The following is an 18003-nucleotide window of genomic DNA, read 5'->3' as shown; positions in this document are numbered from 1 at the left end:
GTTGACGAGGGTGGAGGGTGGTCTAGACAGGATGTTGACGGGGGTGGAGGGTTAGTGGACCACTTACAGAACTCTGAGGAGGGGGGTCTAGACAGGATGTTGACGAGGGTGGAGGGTGGTCTAGACAGGATGTTGACGGGGGTGGAGGGTTAGTGGACCACTTATAGAACTCTGAGGAGGGTGGTCTAGACGGGATGTTGACGGGGGCGTAGGGTGGTCTAGACAGGATGTTGACGGGGGTGGAGGGTTAGTGGACCACTTACAGAACTCTGAGGAGGGAGGTCTAGACAGGATGTTGACGGGGGCGTAGGGTGGTCTAGACAGGATGTTGACGGGGGTGGAGGGTTAGTGGACCACTTACAGAACTCTGAGGAGGGGGGTCTAGACGGTATGTTGACGGGGTGGAGGTTTGGGGCGTAGGGTTAGTGTCCTACTTACAGAACTCTGAGGAGGGTGGTCTAGATGGGATGTTGACGGGGGTTGAGGCGGTGCGTGTCTTGATGCGTCGGAACACAGGCTGGCGACGGTGTCTACGGTGGGCCCTGGACGACGCTGCCTCAGGAGTCTTCTTCCAGTAGTAGTAGAAGGTTATCAACTCACCCTGCAAGGTAGACATGGGAGAGGGAGGATGAGAGCAGGACCTCTGATAGCAGGACCTCTGATAGCAGGACCTCTGATAGCAGGACCTCTGATAGCAGGACCTCTGATAGCAGGACCTCTGATAGCAGGACCTCTGACATGCTCACCTGTAGGCACCAGTAGAATGAAAACACACACAATGAGTCTCCAATTCCCTGTGTTGTAACTGAATAACTAATTACTAAGCAAGTAAAGAGGGGATAGATCAGTTTCATAAATTAATAAATTAACCAAACAAAAATGTTATTCACCAGAATGTAAAATAAAATATATATTTTTTACCAAGTTGTTAACCATTGCATGGGAAAGGTCACTGAGACCACGACTCGAAGGTCACTGCGACCACGACTCGAAGGTCACTGAGACCACGACTCCAGGTCACTGAGACCACGACTCCAGGTCACTGAGTCCATGACTCCAGGTCACTGAGTCCATGACTCCAGGTCACTGAGTCCATGACTCCAGGTCACTGAGTCCATGAGTCCATGACTCCACGCCAGGTTTAGCTAGTAGCCAGGTACGTTTGTGCTGCTGCTGTGGTAATGTCTGTCCAACCCAGGATTAAGCAGGAAGGCTGGAAAGCTGGGAGGCAGGAAGGCTGGAAAGCTGGGAGGCAGGAAGGCTGGAAAGCTGGGAGGCAGGCAGGCTGAATGCTGGGAGGCAGGAAGGCTGAATGCTGGGAGGCAGGAAGGCTGGATGCTGAGAGGCAGGAAGGCTGAATGCTGGGAGGCAGGAAGGCTGGAAAGCTGGGAGGCAGGAAGGCTGGAAAGCTGGGAGGCAGGAAGGCTGGAAAGCTGGGAGGCAGGAAGGCTGAATGCTGAGAGGCAGGAAGGCTGAATGCTGGGAGGCAGGAAGGCTGAATGCTGGGAGGCAGGAAGGCTGGAAAGCTGGGAGGCAGGAAGGCTGAATGCTGGGAGGCAGGAAGGCTGGAAAGCTGGGAGGCAGGAAGGCTGGAAAGCTGGGAGGCAGGAAGGCTGGAAAGCTGGGAGGCAGGCAGGTTGGAAAGCTGGAAAGCTGGGAGGCAGGCAGGCTGAATGCTGGGAGGCAGGAAGGCTGAATGCTGGGAGGCAGGAAGGCTGGAAAGCTGGGAGGCAGGAAGGCTGGAAAGCTGGGAGGCAGGAAGGCTGGAAAGCTGGGAGGCAGGAAGGCTGGAAAGCTGGGAGGCAGGAAGGCTGGAAAGCTGGGAGGCAGGAAGGCTGGAAAGCTGGGAGGCAGGCAGGTTGGAAAGCTGGAAAGCTGGGAGGCAGGCAGGCTGAATGCTGGGAGGCAGGAAGGCTGAATGCTGGGAGGCAGGAAGGCTGGAAAGCTGGGAGGCAGGAAGGCTGGAAAGCTGGGAGGCAGGAAGGCTGGAAAGCTGGGAGGCAGGAAGGCTGGAAAGCTGGGAGGCAGGAAGGCTGGAAAGCTGGGAGGCAGGAAGGCTGGAAAGCTGGGAGGCAGGAAGGCTGGAAAGCTGGGAGGCAGGAAGGCTGGAAAGCTGGGAGGCAGGAAGGCTGGAAAGCTGGGAGGCAGGAAGGCTGGAAAGCTGGGAGGCAGGAAGGCTGGAAAGCTGGGAGGCAGGCAGGTTGGAAAGCTGGAAAGCTGGGAGGCAGGAAGGCTGAATGCTGGGAGGCAGGAAGGCTGGATGCTGAGAGGCAGGCAGGCTGAATGCTGGGAGGCAGGAAGGCTGAATGCTGGGAGGCAGGCAGGCTGAATGCTGGGCTATTAGGAGCAGCGCTGCTGAGGCTGCTGGGGTGGCGGGCAGCTCAACGGGAACAAAATAACATGTCAAGGAGAGCTTTGCTGCTACAAATAGGGAGTGAAATGGTTCCTCGCCCTGCCGGCTGGAGGAGTCAATTGAACTTTAATCAAACATTCAGAGCCTGGGCTGTGTGTGTGTGTGTGTGTGTGTGTGTGTGTGTGTGTGTGTGTGTGTGTGTGTGTGTGTGTGTGTGTGTGTGTGTGTGTGTGTGTGGTGTGTGTGTGAGTGAGTGAGGACTGTGTGGGTTATTTTGAGTGTGTGTATTTTTCTCAGTGTGTGTGGTGTGTGTGTGTGTGTGTGTGTGTCCATGTTAGCGCTGGCAGAGAGAGAGTGAAACAGGGAGTGGAACCCGTTGCACGAAAGGGCCGGACATAAATCAATGGCGGAGTGAAAATATTAACACACGATATACCGAGGGAGGCTGTCTGGCCACATTAACTAGTGCTCTTTACCGAGGGAGGCAGTCTGGCCACATTAACTAGTGCTCTTTACCGAGGGAGGCAGTCTGGCCACATTAACTAGTGCTCTTTACCGAGGGAGGCAGTCTGGCCACATTAACTAGTGCTCTTTACCGAGGGAGGCTGTCTGGCCATATTAACTAGTGCTCTTTACTGAGGGAGGCAGTCTGGCCACATTAACTAGTGCTCTTTACTGAGGGAGGCTGTCTGGCCACATTAACTAGTGCTCTTTACTGAGGGAGGCTGTCTGGCCATATTAACTAGTGCTCTTTACTGAGGGAGGCAGTCTGGCCACATTAACTAGTGCTCTTTACTGAGGGAGGCTGTCTGGCCATATTAACTAGTGCTCTTTACTGAGGGAGGCTGTCTGGCCATATTAACTAGTGCTCTTTACCGAGGGAGGCTGTCTGGCCACATTAACTAGTGCTCTTTACTGAGGGAGGCAGTCTGGCCACATTAACTAGTGCTCTTTACTGAGGGAGGCTGTCTGGCCATATTAACTAGTGCTCTTTACTGAGGGAGGCTGTCTGGCCATATTAACTAGTGCTCTTTACTGAGGGAGGCTGTCTGGCCACATTAACTAGTGCTCTTTACTGAGGGAGGCTGTCTGGCCATATTAACTAGTGCTCTTTACTGAGGGAGGCTGTCTGGCCATATTAACTAGTGCTCTTTACTGAGGGAGGCAGTCTGGCCACATTAACTAGTGCTCTTTACTGAGGGAGGCTGTCTGGCCACATTAACTAGTGCTCTTTACCGAGGGAGGCAGTCTGGCCACATTAACTAGTGCTCTTTACCGAGGGAGGCTGTCTGGCCACATTAACTAGTGCTCTTTACCGAGGGAGGCTGTCTGGCCACATTAACTAGTGCTCTTTACCGAGGGAGGCAGTCTGGCCACATTAACTAGTGCTCTTTACCGAGGGAGGCTGTCTGGCCACATTAACTAGTGCTCTTTACTGAGGGAGGCTGTCTGGCCACATTAACTAGTGCTCTTTACCGAGGGAGGCTGTCTGGCCACATTAACTAGTGCTCTTTACCGAGGGAGGCTGTCTGGCCACATTAACTAGTGCTCTTTACCGAGGGAGGCAGTCTGGCCACATTAACTAGTGCTCTTTACCGAGGGAGGCTGTCTGGCCACATTAACTAGTGCTCTTTACCGAGGGAGGCAGTCTGGCCACATTAACTAGTGCTCTTTACCGAGGGAGGCTGTCTGGCCACATTAACTAGTGCTCTTTACCGAGGGAGGCTGTCTGGCCATATTAACTAGTGCTCTTTACCGAGGGAGGCAGTCTGGCCACATTAACTAGTGCTCTTTACCGAGGGAGGCTGTCTGGCCACATTAACTAGTGCTCTTTACCGAGGGAGGCTGTCTGGCCACATTAACTAGTGCTCTTTACCGAGGGAGGCTGTCTGGCCACATTAACTAGTGCTCTTTACCGAGGGAGGCTGTCTGGCCACATTAACTAGTGCTCTTTACCGAGGGAGGCTGTCTGGCCACATTAACTAGTGCTCTTTACCGAGGGAGGCTGTCTGGCCACATTAACTAGTGCTCTTTACCGAGGGAGGCTGTCTGGCCATATTAACTAGTGCTCTTTACCGAGGGAGGCTGTCTGGCCATATTAACTAGTGCTCTTTACCGAGAGAGGCTGTCTGGCCACATTAACTAGTGCTCTTTACTGAGGGAGGCTGTCTGGCCACATTAACTAGTGCTCTTTACTGAAGGAGGCAGTCTGGCCACATTAACTAGTGTTCTTTACCGAGGGAGGCAGTCTGGCCACATTAACTAGTGCTCTTTACCGAGGGAGGCAGTCTGGCCATATTAACTAGTGCTCTTTACCGAGGGAGGCTGTCTGGCCACATTAACTAGTGCTCTTTACCGAGGGAGGCTGTCTGGCCACATTAACAGCGCTCCACGGTGTTAAAGGGTCTGAACAGTGTTAAAGGGTCTGAACGGCGTTAAAGGGTCTGAACGGCGTTAAAGGGTCTGAACGGCGTTAAAGGGTCTGAACGGCGTTAAAGGGTCTGAACGGCGTTAAAGGGTCTGAACGGCGTTAAAGGGTCTGAACGGCGTTAAAGGGTCTGAACGGCGTTAAAGGGTCTGAACGGCGTTAAAGGGTCTGAACGGCGTTAAAGGGTCTGAACGGCGTTAAAGGGTCTGAACAGCGTTAAAGGGTCTGAACAGCGTTAAAGGGTCTGAACAGCGTTAAAGGGTCTGAACAGCGTTAAAGGGTCTGAACAGCGTTAAAGGGTCTGAACAGCGTTAAAGGGTCTGAACAGCGTTAAAGGGTCTGAACAGCGTTAAAGGGTCTGAACAGCGTTAAAGGGTCTGAACAGCGTTAAAGGGTCTGAACAGTGTTAAAGGGTCTGAACAGCGCTCCACGGTGTTAAAGCCTATTGATTGATTTGGTCTTCTCCGTCAGTGTTGCTACCTTTTCAGCAAACTAACAGTGTCTGCCTCTCTCTCTCTAGCCAGGCCAGCTGGTGAGGGCAGGGATCCGGCTGGGGGTAAGCATGCAAGTAAAGTAAGCTGGCGAGACGTCCTGATGTAAAATCTAATTGAACTGTGTAGATCAGATGTGTCAAGCGGTGAGTACCAGAGCAGCCCGAGTGTGTTGTCTGCTCTGTGATTAATGACCGTTCTCCCACCAGCAGCCTGAGTGTGTTGTCTGCTCTGTGATTAATGACCGTTCTCCCACCAGCAGCCTGAGTGTGTTGTCTGCTCTGTGATTAATGACCGTTCTCCCACCAGCGGCCCTCTGCCTCTCCCCCCCCAACCCCCCAGCGGCCCTCCGCCTCTCCCCCCCCCACCAGCGGCCCTCCGCCTCTCCCCCCCCACCAGCGGCCCTCCGCCTCTCCCCCCCCCCACCAGCGGCCCTCCGCCTCTCCCCCCCCCCCACCAGCGGCCCTCCGCCTCTCCCCCCCCCACCAGCGGCCCTCCGCCTCTCCCCCCCCACCAGCGGCCCTCCGCCTCTCCCCCCCCCACCAGCGGCCCTCTGCCTCTCCCCCCCCCACCAGAGGCCATCCGCCTCTTCCCCCCCCCCAGCGGCCCTCTGCCTCCCCCCCCCCCCCCCCACCAGCGGCCATCCGCCTCTTCCCCCCCCCCAGCGGCCCTCTGCCTCCCCCCCCCCCCACCAGCGGCCATCCGCCTCTGCCCCCCCCCCACCAGCGGCCCTCCGCCCCCCCCCCCACCAGCGCCCCCCCCCCACCAGCTTGACAACCCAACCCACGACAACCACAAACCAACACACGACCTCCACTACAACCCAACACACAGAAAAAAGGTTGCCGTGGCCCCAAATCACTTACAGTAAGTCACACATCATTATATTATCCAGGAATAAATGTCAAAACTAAGTTGCAGAGATTTGAAAAGGAAACTAACAGGAGAAGATGAGTGGAAAATAGGAAATGCTCCAAAAGGGGATTGGCTGTTGATGAAAAATGTTCTGGAGCCACAGGGAAATAAGACGGTAATAAAACCTCATCTGAGAACGGTTGTTTCCTGTCTTTCTCTTCATCTTTGGCGCGCAGCGGTCTAAGTCAATGCATCTCAGTGCTAGAGGCTTCACTACAGACACCCTGGTTCGAATCCAGGCTGTATCACAACCGGACGTGATCGGGAGTCCCATAGGGCGGCGCACAGTTGGCTCAGCGTCGTCCGGGGTTTGGCAGGTGTAGGCCATCATTGTAAATAAGAATTTGTTCTTAACTGACTTGCCTAGTTAAATAAAATAAATACATAATTAAGGAGTTTTTAACTCTGCCTTGTTACTACTAGCTTGCATGAGTAGTAAACGGAGTCCATCTGCATCACACCAGAATCCAACGTAAACAGAGGAGGTCTGTCGTAGGGAAACATTTCACACAGTGAAGCATGGCTAGATGAGGTGGAGGAGTGTGTCTCTGTTCATTCCTGTGGTGGTGAGGGGGGGCCTCATGTGGTGAATTAGTATCAAACAGACAGATTTTGACAGACGGTTTAAATAGCTCCACCAACCTGTCTGTCTGTGTCAACGTTTCTCTGAAGCCGCCATACAGAACCACGATCTCTTGTTCTTTTTACCAGACATAAATGTCACTAACTGTCGTCATGGCAAACGCTTGAGAATATGATGTTCGTTTGACTGATTTGTGCTGCGTAAAATGTCAAATATATTTCACACATCAAAACAATATATATATATATTTCCACAGTAAAACAGATCTGTAGAAGCCAGTGAACTATTGTTTTTACAATGACGTACTAAAATATGAAAGACTAGGCCTCCCGGGTGGCGCAGTGGTCTAGAGCACTGCATCGCAGTGCTAGCTGCGCCACCAGAGTCTCTGGGTTCGCGCCCAGGCTCTGTCTCAGCCGGCCGCGACCGGGAGGTCCGTGGGGCGACGCACAATTGGCTTAGCGTCGTCCGGGTTAGGCAGGGTTTGGCCGGTAGGGATATCCTTGTCTCATCGCGCTCCAGCGACTCCTGTGGCGGGCCGGGCGCAGTGCGCGCTAACCGAGGGGGGCGGGTGCACGGTGTTTCCTCTGACACATTGGTGCGGCTGGCTTCCGGGTTGGAGGCGCGCTGTGTTAAGAAGCAGTGCGGCTTGGTTGGGTTGTGCTTCGGAGGACGCATGGCTTTCGACCTTCGTCTCTCCCGAGCCCGTACGGGAGTTGTAGCGATGAGACAAGATAGTAATTACTAGCAATTGGATACCATGAAAATTGGGGAGAAAATAAATAAATAAAAAATAAATATGAAAGACTTGATCTTTTTGTCCAGAGGGATAGCTACATGAGGCTAGCTACATGAGGCTAGCTGAAAGCTCTCAGAACACGATAGTGACAACATAAGCTTTGGTATTATTATAAGGCCTTCTAGAATGGTGTCTGCTTCCTTCTGCAGGAGATGTGTGTTCTGGTGGATTATCGTCCGACAAGGAAAAGGCTTACCTCATATCACCACGTCTGCAATGACCTCACAGTCTCACTGCTATGACTCCCTCACTCTGCGCCCCTACCTGTCTCACTGCTATGACAACCTCACTCTGCTTCCCTACCCCAGTCTCACTGCTATGACTCCCTCACTCTGCTTCCCTACCCCAGTCTCACTGCTATGACTCCCTCACTCTGCTTCCCTACCCCAGTCTCACTGCTATGACTCCCTCACTCTGCTTCCCTCTGTCTCACTGCTATGACTCCCTCACTCTGCTTCCCTACCCCAGTCTCACTGCTATGACTCCCTCACTCTGCTTCCCTACCCCAGTCTCACTGCTATGACTCCCTCACTCTGCTTCCCTACCCCAGTCTCACTGCTATGACTCCCTCACTCTGCTTCCCTACCCCAGTCTCACTGCTATGACTCCCTCACTCTGCTTCCCTCTGTCTCACTGCTATGACTCCCTCACTCTGCTTCCCTCTCTCTCTGTCTCACTGCTATGACTCCCTCACTCTGCTTCCCTCCCCCAGTCTCACTGCTATGACTCCCTCACTCTGCTTCCCTACCTGAGTCTCACTGCTACGACTCCCTCACTCTGCTTCCCTTCCTCAGTCTCACTGCTATGACTCCCTCACTCTGCTTCCCTCCCTCACAGTCTCACTGATACGGTCACTTCAAATGCTACATCAAATGTTAAGGTTATATCACTTCAACTTGTGAGAGAGGAAGGGAGGGATGTCAAAGTGGAAGAAAAATTTGATTTTTTCCCTCCCCAAAAATTAAAATTATGAAAAATAAAACACTTAATATATTTTGAGTAGATTAGAACTCAAACCCCTGAATCAATACATGAATCACCTTTGGCAGCGATTACAGCTGTGAGTCTTTCTGGGTAATTTTTCAGAGCTTTCCACACCTAGTTTCTGCAACATTTGTCGTTCATTCTTTTAGAATTCTTCAAGCTATCATTGCTAGACAACCATTTTCAGGTCTTGCCAAAGATTGTCAAGTAGATTCAAGTCAAAACTGTATCTCGGGCAGTCAGGAACAACTCCAGTGTAGATTAATTAGGCCTTGTGTTTTAGGTTATTGTCCTGCTGATAGGTCAATTCATCTCCCAGTGTCTGTTGGGAAACAGACAACCAGATTTTCGTCTAGGATGTTGCCTGTGCTTAACTCCATTCTGGTTATTTCTCATCCTGAAAAACTCTCCATTCTGTACATGCTTCCTTCTTTTCACTCTGTAGTTACTCCACAATACTATGCTAATTGACAATGTAGTTGATCCATCCTTAGTTTTTCCTCCTATCACAGCCATTAAACAAACTGTTTTAAAGTCAACATTGCGCATCATGGTGAAATCCCTGAGCGGTTTCCTTCCTCTCCGGCAACTGAGTTAGGAAGGACGCCTGCATCTTTGTAGTGACTGGGTGTATTGATACACCATCCAAAGTGTAATAAATAACTTCACCATGCTTAAAGGGATATTTAAAGTCTGGTTTTTAAAATGTTTTACCCATCTACCAATATGTGCCCTTCTTCGCGAAGCATTGGAAAACCTCCCTGGTCTTTGTGGTTGAATAATATCCTTGATGTAACGAAATGTGTAAAAAAATCAAAGGGTCTGAATACTTTCCGAATGCACTGTGTGTGTGTGTGTGGGTGTACACACACACACACACACACACACACACACACACACACACACACACACAGCATTTGGAAAGTATTCAGATCCTTTGACTTTTTCCACATTTTGAATGTTTTTTTAGTTAGTTTTCCCCCTCATCAATCTATACAGAAAACCCATTAATGACAAAGCAAAACCAGGTTATATAGTGTGTGTTACGCTCTGTGTGGGTCCTAGGCTAGGGGATGAGTGAATAGGGTTGGCACGGTAATTGAATTACGAAGGTTAGGGATGAAAACCATTGTGAAAATAAAATCACTGTCACAGGGGCCTCCTGAGTAACAGACCCGGGTTCGATCCCGGGCTGTTTCACAACCTGCCGCGATCGGGACCGACACATTGGTGCGGCTGGCTTCCGGATTAAGCGGGCGGGTGTTAAGAAACGGTATTTTGGCGGGTCAGGTTTCAGAGGACGCGTGATTCGACCTTCGTCTCTCGCTCGAGCCAGTTAGGGAGTTGCAGCGATGAGACGAGATCGAAATTTGGGGAGACAGAGGAGAAAAAAACTGCTGAAACGGGATGCAGCGGCGTTCGGCCATGTTTCGTCTGTAACATGGACTCAATGTGATGAAACTTTGTTGCTCCTTGCTGAAACAAACAAACAAACGACTCTTTAGGCAACGGCCCCCACAATGCAGCAGCAGCAGCACATAGAAATATAATGAATAGAATGGGCCATTGTCTTATGTCCAGATGGCGTCACCCCTACGTGACTCCTCCCTCAACCGATCTGTCTTGTGGGATGTGGAACTCATCTCTAAAAGTCTAGATTTTGCTCGTTCGTCTAACTTTAAGGAATACCTAGGATAGGATAAAGTAATCCTTCTAACCCCCCCCTCCCCCTTAAAAGAGTTAGATGCACTATTGTAAAGTGGCTGTTCCACTGGATATCATAAGGTGAATGCACCAATTTGTAAGTCGCTCTGGATAAGAGCGTCTGCTAAATGACTTAAATGTAATGTAAATGTAACCCTCGTTCCTAATTCTGAAAATTACTCCGCACTCGGTGTGTATGATGCACAGCACACTACGGTAAACCACGCTACAGCTAGCTGCCTTAGTGCAAGCTAGTTTGAACGGTCATACGCTAGCTAGTTTGAACGGTCATACGCTAGCTAGTTTGAACGGTCATACGCTAGCTAGTTTGAACGGTCATACGCTAGCTAGTTTGAACGGTCATACGCTAGCTAGTTTGAACGGTCATACGCTAGCTAGTTTGAACGGTCATACGTTAGCTAGTTTGCCAGCTTGTTGATGAAGTTGTACGGGACCAAAGTTATGGGACTGTTCTCCAAACAATCAGCATGTATCTGACTGACAACTGGCTCTGTGTCTCTCGCTACTTTGGAACATTTGGCCAACGTGATGACATCACAGAGTCAGCTGTAGAACTCAGCGCACCAATCACAGCAGAACAGAATGAAAACTCATTTGGGAATTAGCGAGAACTTCACGACACTAGCTAGCGTGTGTATTCAGCATGGAGTGTGTGTGAACTGGCGTTGTTGGCATCCCTGCCTTTCATTTCATACGGATTGATTTGAGACTGGTTCAGCCAGCAAACAGACACTAACATCAGCAAGTACATTTTTGTGCACATTTTGAATTTCATAAATACTGATTCTACACGGGGAAGGACAGGGCCAAGGGGCTGGTGTTCCTATGTACACTGTGCTACACAGGGCAGTGTAGGCTGAGGGCTAAGGGTGAGGGCTAAAATCCGGTATTTTCACACTGATCCCCTCTCAGCTCTCCCCCTCTCTCTACTTCCCGCTCTCTCTGATCTCTCCCTTCTTCTCTCTGCTCTCTCCATTTTTCTCCCTCTCCTCTCCCCCCACTCTATTATTCTCCCTCTGCTCTTTCCCTCTCTCTACGCTCTCTCTCTCTCTTCCTCTCTGCGCTTTCTGCAGGCTAAACAGATGGTTAGTGTTTTTCCTGGCAGATTTGTGACAAGAGTCACAAAAGGCCCCTGCTTTGACACCAAGCCAAACGGTTAAGGCAGTTACTGGCAGGAGCAGGGGAAGAGAAGGAGGAGAGAACAGGGGAGGGGGAAGGAGGGAGGCAGAAGTGGCAGGAGCCAGAGCAGGGGAAGAGAAGGGGGGAGGAGGGGAGAGAGAGGGAGAGCGGGAGGGAAGGAGGGAGGGGGAAGGCAGAAGTGGCAGGAGCCAGAGCAGGGGAAGAGAAGGGGGGAGGAGGGGAGAGAGAGGGAGAGCAGGAGGGAAGTGCTGAGAGAGAAATAAGAGAGAAATACAAATCAACCCTGAATGTAACCAGCCCTTCCTAAAACCTCTCCCACATTTCAGACGAATGAGCTGTTGTTGTGAGACTATAGGGGTGGAGGGGGGGGACCAGCAGGAGAGAATGTCATGACTGGGTTGGGTTAGGGTTAGATACAGAGTTGAGTAAACAACCACTAGTGCAGCCAGGCAGAGTGGCTCAGAGGAGGAGTCTGACTATCCTTACAGCAAGGGGGAGGAGTCTGACTATCCTTACAGCAAGGGGGAGGAGTCTGACTATCCTTACAGCAAGGGGGAGGAGTCTGACTATCCTTACAGCAAGGGGGAGGAGTCTGACTATCATTACAGCAAGGGGGAGGAGTCTGACTATCATTACAGCAAGGGGGAGGAGTCTGACTATCATTACAGCAAGGGGAAGGAGTCTGCCTATCATTGCAGCAAGGGGGAGGAGTCTGACTATCATTACAGCAAGGGGGAGGAGTCTGCCTATCATTACAACAAGGGGGAGGAGTCTGCCTATCATTACAACAAGTGGGAGGAGTCTGATTATCATTACAGCAAGGGGGAGGAGTCTGCCTATCATTGCATCACGGGGGAGGAGTCTGACTATCATTACAGCACGGGGGAGGAGTCTGACTATCATTACAGCAAGGGGGAGGAGTCTGACTATCATTACAACAAGGGGGAGGAGTCTGACTATCATTACAGCAAGGGGGAGGAGAATGTTGATCTGACAACAACATTAAGGTCACCTTCTCTTTCCATGACATAGACTGACCAGGTGAATCCAGGTGACAGCTATGATCCCTTATTGATGTCACTTGTTAAATCCACTTCAATCAGTGTAGATGAAGGGGAGGAGACTGGTTAAAGAAGGATTTCAGAGGGTGCGAGGGCAAGATGAAAGTTAAGTGGCCTTGGTAGTATGGTTCTTTCAGCACTGAGCTAAATTTCAGGTAGGCGCGAACGTGAACATTATGAAAATTCTGTGCGACTTCCGGCGCGCGTTTACTGTGAACACTGAGGCTGTACCTGCTTTAAGTTAGTTTTACTGTGAACACTGAGGCTGTACCCGCTTTAAGTTACAGTTTTACTGTGAACACTGAGGCTGTACCCGCTTTAAGTTACAGTTTTACTGTGAACACTGAGGCTGTACCTGCTTTAAGTTACAGTTTTACTGTGAACACTGAGGCTGTACCTGCTTTAAGTTACAGTTTTACTGTGAACACTGAGGCTGTAGCTCCTTTAAGTTACAGTTTTACTGTGAACACTGAGGCTGTAGCCGCTTTAAGTTACAGTTTTACTGTGAACACTGAGGCTGTACCCGCTTTAAGTTACAGTTTTACTGTGAACACTGAGGCTGTACCCGCTTTAAGTTACAGTTTTACTGTGAACACTGAGGCTGTACCCGCTTTAAGTTACAGTTTTACTGTGAACACTGAGGCTGTACCTGCTTTAAGTTACAGTTTTACTGTGAACACTGAGGCTGTACCTGCTTTAAGTTAGTTTTACTGTGAACACTGAGGCTGTACCCGCTTTAAGTTACAGTTTTACTGTGAACACTGAGGCTGTACCCGCTATAAGTTACAGTTTTACTGTGAACACTGAGGCTGTACCCGCTTTAAGTTACAGTTTTACTGTGAACACTGAGGCTGTACCTGCTTTAAGTTACAGTTTTACTGTGAACACTGAGGCTGTACCTGCTTTACGTTAGTTTTAACAGTGGTCAAGTAGTCTGCTGTAGCTAGTTGATCATAATGGAGGTACCTACCAGAGTGGCCTACCATCAACAATTCTAAATCACAACTCCTTCAGTAGAGGGGAGAGCGTTGCTAGTGTTAACTAATGGGGGGAAAACTAGAACGTTCAGTGAAGTTCAATCTCGTGCTTCTCTGCGCTGATATTTCTTCTGCACTGCAGAAGGGGAACTTAGAGGGGGAACATTGGTAGTAGGTGCCAGGCTCACTGGTTTGTGTCAAAAACTGCAACGCTCCTGAGGGTTTTTTCACACTCAACAGTTTCCCTGTGTGTATCAACGATGGTCCACCACCCAAAAGGACATCCGGCCAACTTGACACAATTGTGGAAAGCAACGGAGTCGACAATGGGCTAGCATCGCCTGTGGGAACGCTTTCGACACGTTCTGGAGTCCGTGGCTCCGACAAATTGAGGCTGTTCTGAGGGGCGAAAGGGGGGGGGATGCAACTCAATATTAGGAAGGCGTCCTTAATGTTTTGTACTCAGTGGATATGCACTTTTACTTTCTTGTTTGTATATTATATCCAGCATATGCTGCGAGTAGGGTAGTTACTGTAGGGTAGTTACTGTAGGGTAGTTACTGTAGGGTAGTTACTGTAGGGTAGTTACTGTGCGTAGGACAGTTACTGTGTGTAGGTTAGTTAGTTACTGTGTGTAGGATAGTTACTTAGTTACTGTGTGTAGGTTAGTTAGTTACTGTGTGTAGGGTAGTTACTGTGTGTAGGTTAGTTACTTAGTTACTGTGTGTAGGTTAGTTACTGTGTGTATGTTAGTTACTTAGTTACTGTGTGTATGGTAATTACTGTGTGTAGGTTAGTTAGTTACTGTGTGTAGGATAGTTACTTAGTTACTGTGTGTAGGTTAGTTTTTTATTTATTTTTTATTTCACCTTTATTTAACCAGGTAGGCTAGTTGAGAACAAGTTCTCATTTGCAACTGCGACCTGGCCAAGATAAAGCATAGCAGTGTGAACAGACAACACAGAGTTACACATGGAGTAAACAATAAACAAGTCAATAACATGGTAGAAAAAAAAAAAGAGAATCTATATACAATGTGTGCAAAAGGCATGAGGTAGGCAATAAATCGAATAATTACAATTTAGCAGATTAACACTGGAGTGATAAATCATCAGATGATCATGTGCAAGAAGAGATACTGGTGTGCAAAAGAGCAGAAAAGTAAATAAATAAAAGCAGTATGGGGGGTGAGGTAGGTAAATTGGGTGGGTAGTTTACAGATGGACTATGTACAGCTGCAGCGATCGGTTAGCTGCTCGGATAGCAGATTTTTAAAGTTGTTGAGGGAGATAAAGGTCTCCAACTTCAGAGATTTTTGCAATTCGTTCCAGTCGCAGGCAGCAGAGAACTGGAAGGAAAGGCGTCCAAATGAGGTTTTGGCTTTAGGGATGATCAGTGAGATACACCTGCTGGAGCGCGTGTTGCAGGTGGGTGTAGCCATCGTGACCAGTGAACTGAGATAAGGCGGCACTTTACCTAGCATAGCCTTGTAGATGACCTGGAGCCAGTGGGTCTGACGACGAACATGTAGCGAGGGCCAGCCGACTAGGGCATACAGGTCGCAGTGGTGGGTCGTATAAGGTGCTTTAGTAACAAAACGAATGGCACTGTGATAAACTGCATCCAGTTTGCTGAGTAGAGTATTGGAAGCTATTTTGTAGATGACATCGCCGAAGTCGAGGATCGGTAGGATAGTCAGTTTTACTAGGGTAAGTTTGGCGGCGTGAGTGAAGGAGGCTTTGTTGCGGAATAGAAAGCCGATTCTTGCTTTGATTTTGGATTGGAGATGTTTGATATGAGTCTGGAAGGAGAGTTTGCAGTCTAGCCAGACACCTAGGTACTTATAGATGTCCACATATTCTAGGTCGGAACCGTCCAGGGTGGTGATGCTAGTCGGGCGTGCGGGTGCAGGCAGCGAACGGTTGTAAAGCATGCATTTGGTTTTACTAGCGTTTAAGAGCAGTTGGAGGCCACGGAAGGAGTGTTGTATGGCATTGAAGCTCGTTTGGAGGTTAGATAGTACAGTGTCCAAGGAAGGGCCGGAAGTATATAGAATGGTGTCGTCTGCGTAGAGGTGGATCAGGGAATCGCCCGCAGCAAGAGCAACATCATTGATGTATACAGAGAAAAGAGTCGGCCCGAGAATTGAACCCTGTGGTACCCCCATAGAGACTGCCAGAGGACCGGACAACATGCCCTCCGATTTGACACACTGAACTCTGTCTGCAAAGTAGTTGGTGAACCAGGCAAGGCAGTCATTAGAAAAACCGAGGCTACTGAGTCTGCCGATAAGAATATGGTGATTGACAGAGTCAAAAGCCTTGGCCAGGTCGATGAAGACGGCTGCACAGTAATGTCTTTTATCGATGGCGGTTATGATATCGTTTAGTACCTTGAGCGTGGCTGAGGTGCACCCATGACCGGCTCGGAAACCGGATTGCACAGCGGAGAAGGTACGGTGGGATTCGAGATGGTCAGTGATCTGTTTGTTGACTTGGCTTTCGAAGACCTTAGATAGGCAGGGCAGGATGGATATAGGTCTGTAACAGTTTGGGTCCAGGGTGTCTCCCCCTTTGAAGAGGGGGATGACCGCGGCAGCTTTCCAATCCTTGGGGATCTCAGATGATACGAAAGAGAGGTTGAACAGGCTGGTGATAGGGGGTGCGACAATGGCGGCGGACAGTTTCAGAAATAGGGGGTCCAGATTGTCAAGCCCAGCTGATTTGTATGGGTCCAGGTTTTCCAGCTCTTTCAGAACATCTGCTATCTGGATTTGGGTAAAGGAGAAGCTGGGGAGGCTTGGGCGAGTAGCAGCGGAGGGGGCGGGGCTGTTGGCCAAGGTTGGAGTCGCCAGGAGGAAGGCATGGCCAGCCATTGAGAAATGCTTGTTGAAGTCTTCGATTATCACGGATTTATCGGTGGTGACCGTGTTACCTAGCCTCAGTGCAGTGGGCAGCTGGGAGGAGGTGCTCTTGTTCTCCATGGACTTTACAGTATCCCAGAACTTTTTGGAGTTAGAGCTACAGGATGCAAATTTCTGCTTGAAAAAGCTGGCCTTTGCTTTCCTGACTGACTGCGTGTATTGGTTCCTGACTTCCCTGAACAGTTGCATATCGCGGGGGCTCTTCGATGCTATTGCAGTTCGCCACAGGATGTTTTTGTGCTGGTCGAGGGCAGTCAGGTCTGGAGTGAACCAGGGGCTATATCTGTTCTTGGTTCTGCATTTTTTGAACGGAGCATGCTTGTCTAATATGGTGAGGAAGTAACATTTAAAGAATGACCAGGCATCCTCAACTGACGGGATGAGGTCAATATCCTTCCAGGGAACCCGGGCCAGGTCGATTAGAAAGGCCTGCTCGCAGAAGTGTTTTAGGGAGCGTTTGACAGTGATGAGGGGTGGTCGTTTGACCGCGGACCCGTGGCGGATACAGGCAATGAGGCAGTGATCACTGAGATCTTGATTGAAGACAGCAGAGGTGTATTTGGAGGGCAGGTTGGTCAGGATAATGTCTATTAGGGTGCCCATGTTTACGGATTTAGGGTTGTACCTGGTGGGTTCCTTGATGATTTGTGTGAGATTGAGGGCATCAAGCTTGGATTGTAGGACTGCCGGGGTGTTAAGCATATCCCAGTTTAGGTCACCTAACAGAACAAACTCTGAAGCTAGATGGGGAGCGATCAATTCACAGATGGTGTCCAGGGCACAGCTGGGAGCTGAGGGGGGTCGGTAGCAGGCGGCAACAGTGAGAGACTTATTTCTGGAGAGATTAATTTTTAAAATTAGAAGTTCGAACTGTTTGGGCATAGACCTGGAAAGTATGACAGAACTTTGCAGGCTATCTCTGCAGTAGATTGCAACTCCTCCCCCTTTGGCAGTTCTATCTTGACGGAAAGTGTTATAGTTGGGTATGGAAATCTCAGAATTTTTGGTGGCCTTCCTAAGCCAGGATTCGGACACGGCAAGGACATCAGGGTTGGCAGAGTGTGCTAAAGCGGTGAGTAAGGCAAACTTAGGGAGGAGGCTTCTGATGTTGACATGCATGAGGCCAAGGCTTTTTCGATCACAGAAGTCAACAAATGAGGGTGACTGGGGACATGCAGGGCCTGGGTTTACCTCCACATCACCCGAGGAACAGAGGAGTAGTAGGATGAGGGTGCGGCTAAAGGCTATCAAAACTGGTCGCCTAGAGCGTTGGGGACAAAGAATAAAAGGAGCAGATTTATGGGCGTGGTAGAATAGATTCTGGGCATAATGTGCAGACAGGGGTATGGTGGGGCGTGGGTACAGCGGAGGCAAGCCCAGGCACTGGGTGATGATAAGAGAGGTTGTATCTCTGGACATGCTGGTCTCAATGGGTGAGGTCACCGCATGTGTGGGGGGTGGGACGAAGGGGGTATCAGAGGTACGGAGAGTGGAACTACGGGGTCCATTGCAAACCAAAACAATGATAGCTAGCCTGAACAACAGTATGCAAGGCATATTGATATTTGAGGGAGACATACAATAAGGCATAAAGTGATTGCAGGTCTTGATTGGGAGAGCTAGC

General features: G+C 49.9%; 1 protein-coding gene across 8 annotated transcripts in view; it reads right to left on the bottom strand.

Moving 5' to 3' along the window:
- Positions 1-18003, bottom strand: part of LOC139543128 (arginine-glutamic acid dipeptide repeats protein-like) — a 350494-nt gene that overhangs the window by 18230 nt on the left and 314261 nt on the right. For all 8 annotated transcript variants that reach the window (XM_071349337.1, XM_071349339.1, XM_071349340.1 and 5 more), the window contains one exon: positions 439-601. In XM_071349337.1, coding sequence (XP_071205438.1) covers positions 439-601 — 163 coding nt within the window. The remainder of the gene's footprint in view (positions 1-438; positions 602-18003) is intronic.

Source organism: Salvelinus alpinus, chromosome 17 (assembly GCF_045679555.1).
Source record: "Salvelinus alpinus chromosome 17, SLU_Salpinus.1, whole genome shotgun sequence".
NCBI lineage: Eukaryota > Metazoa > Chordata > Actinopteri > Salmoniformes > Salmonidae > Salvelinus > Salvelinus alpinus.
The sequence above is the reverse complement of the archived record's forward strand: the minus strand, read 5'-3'. Positions and strand labels throughout refer to the sequence as shown.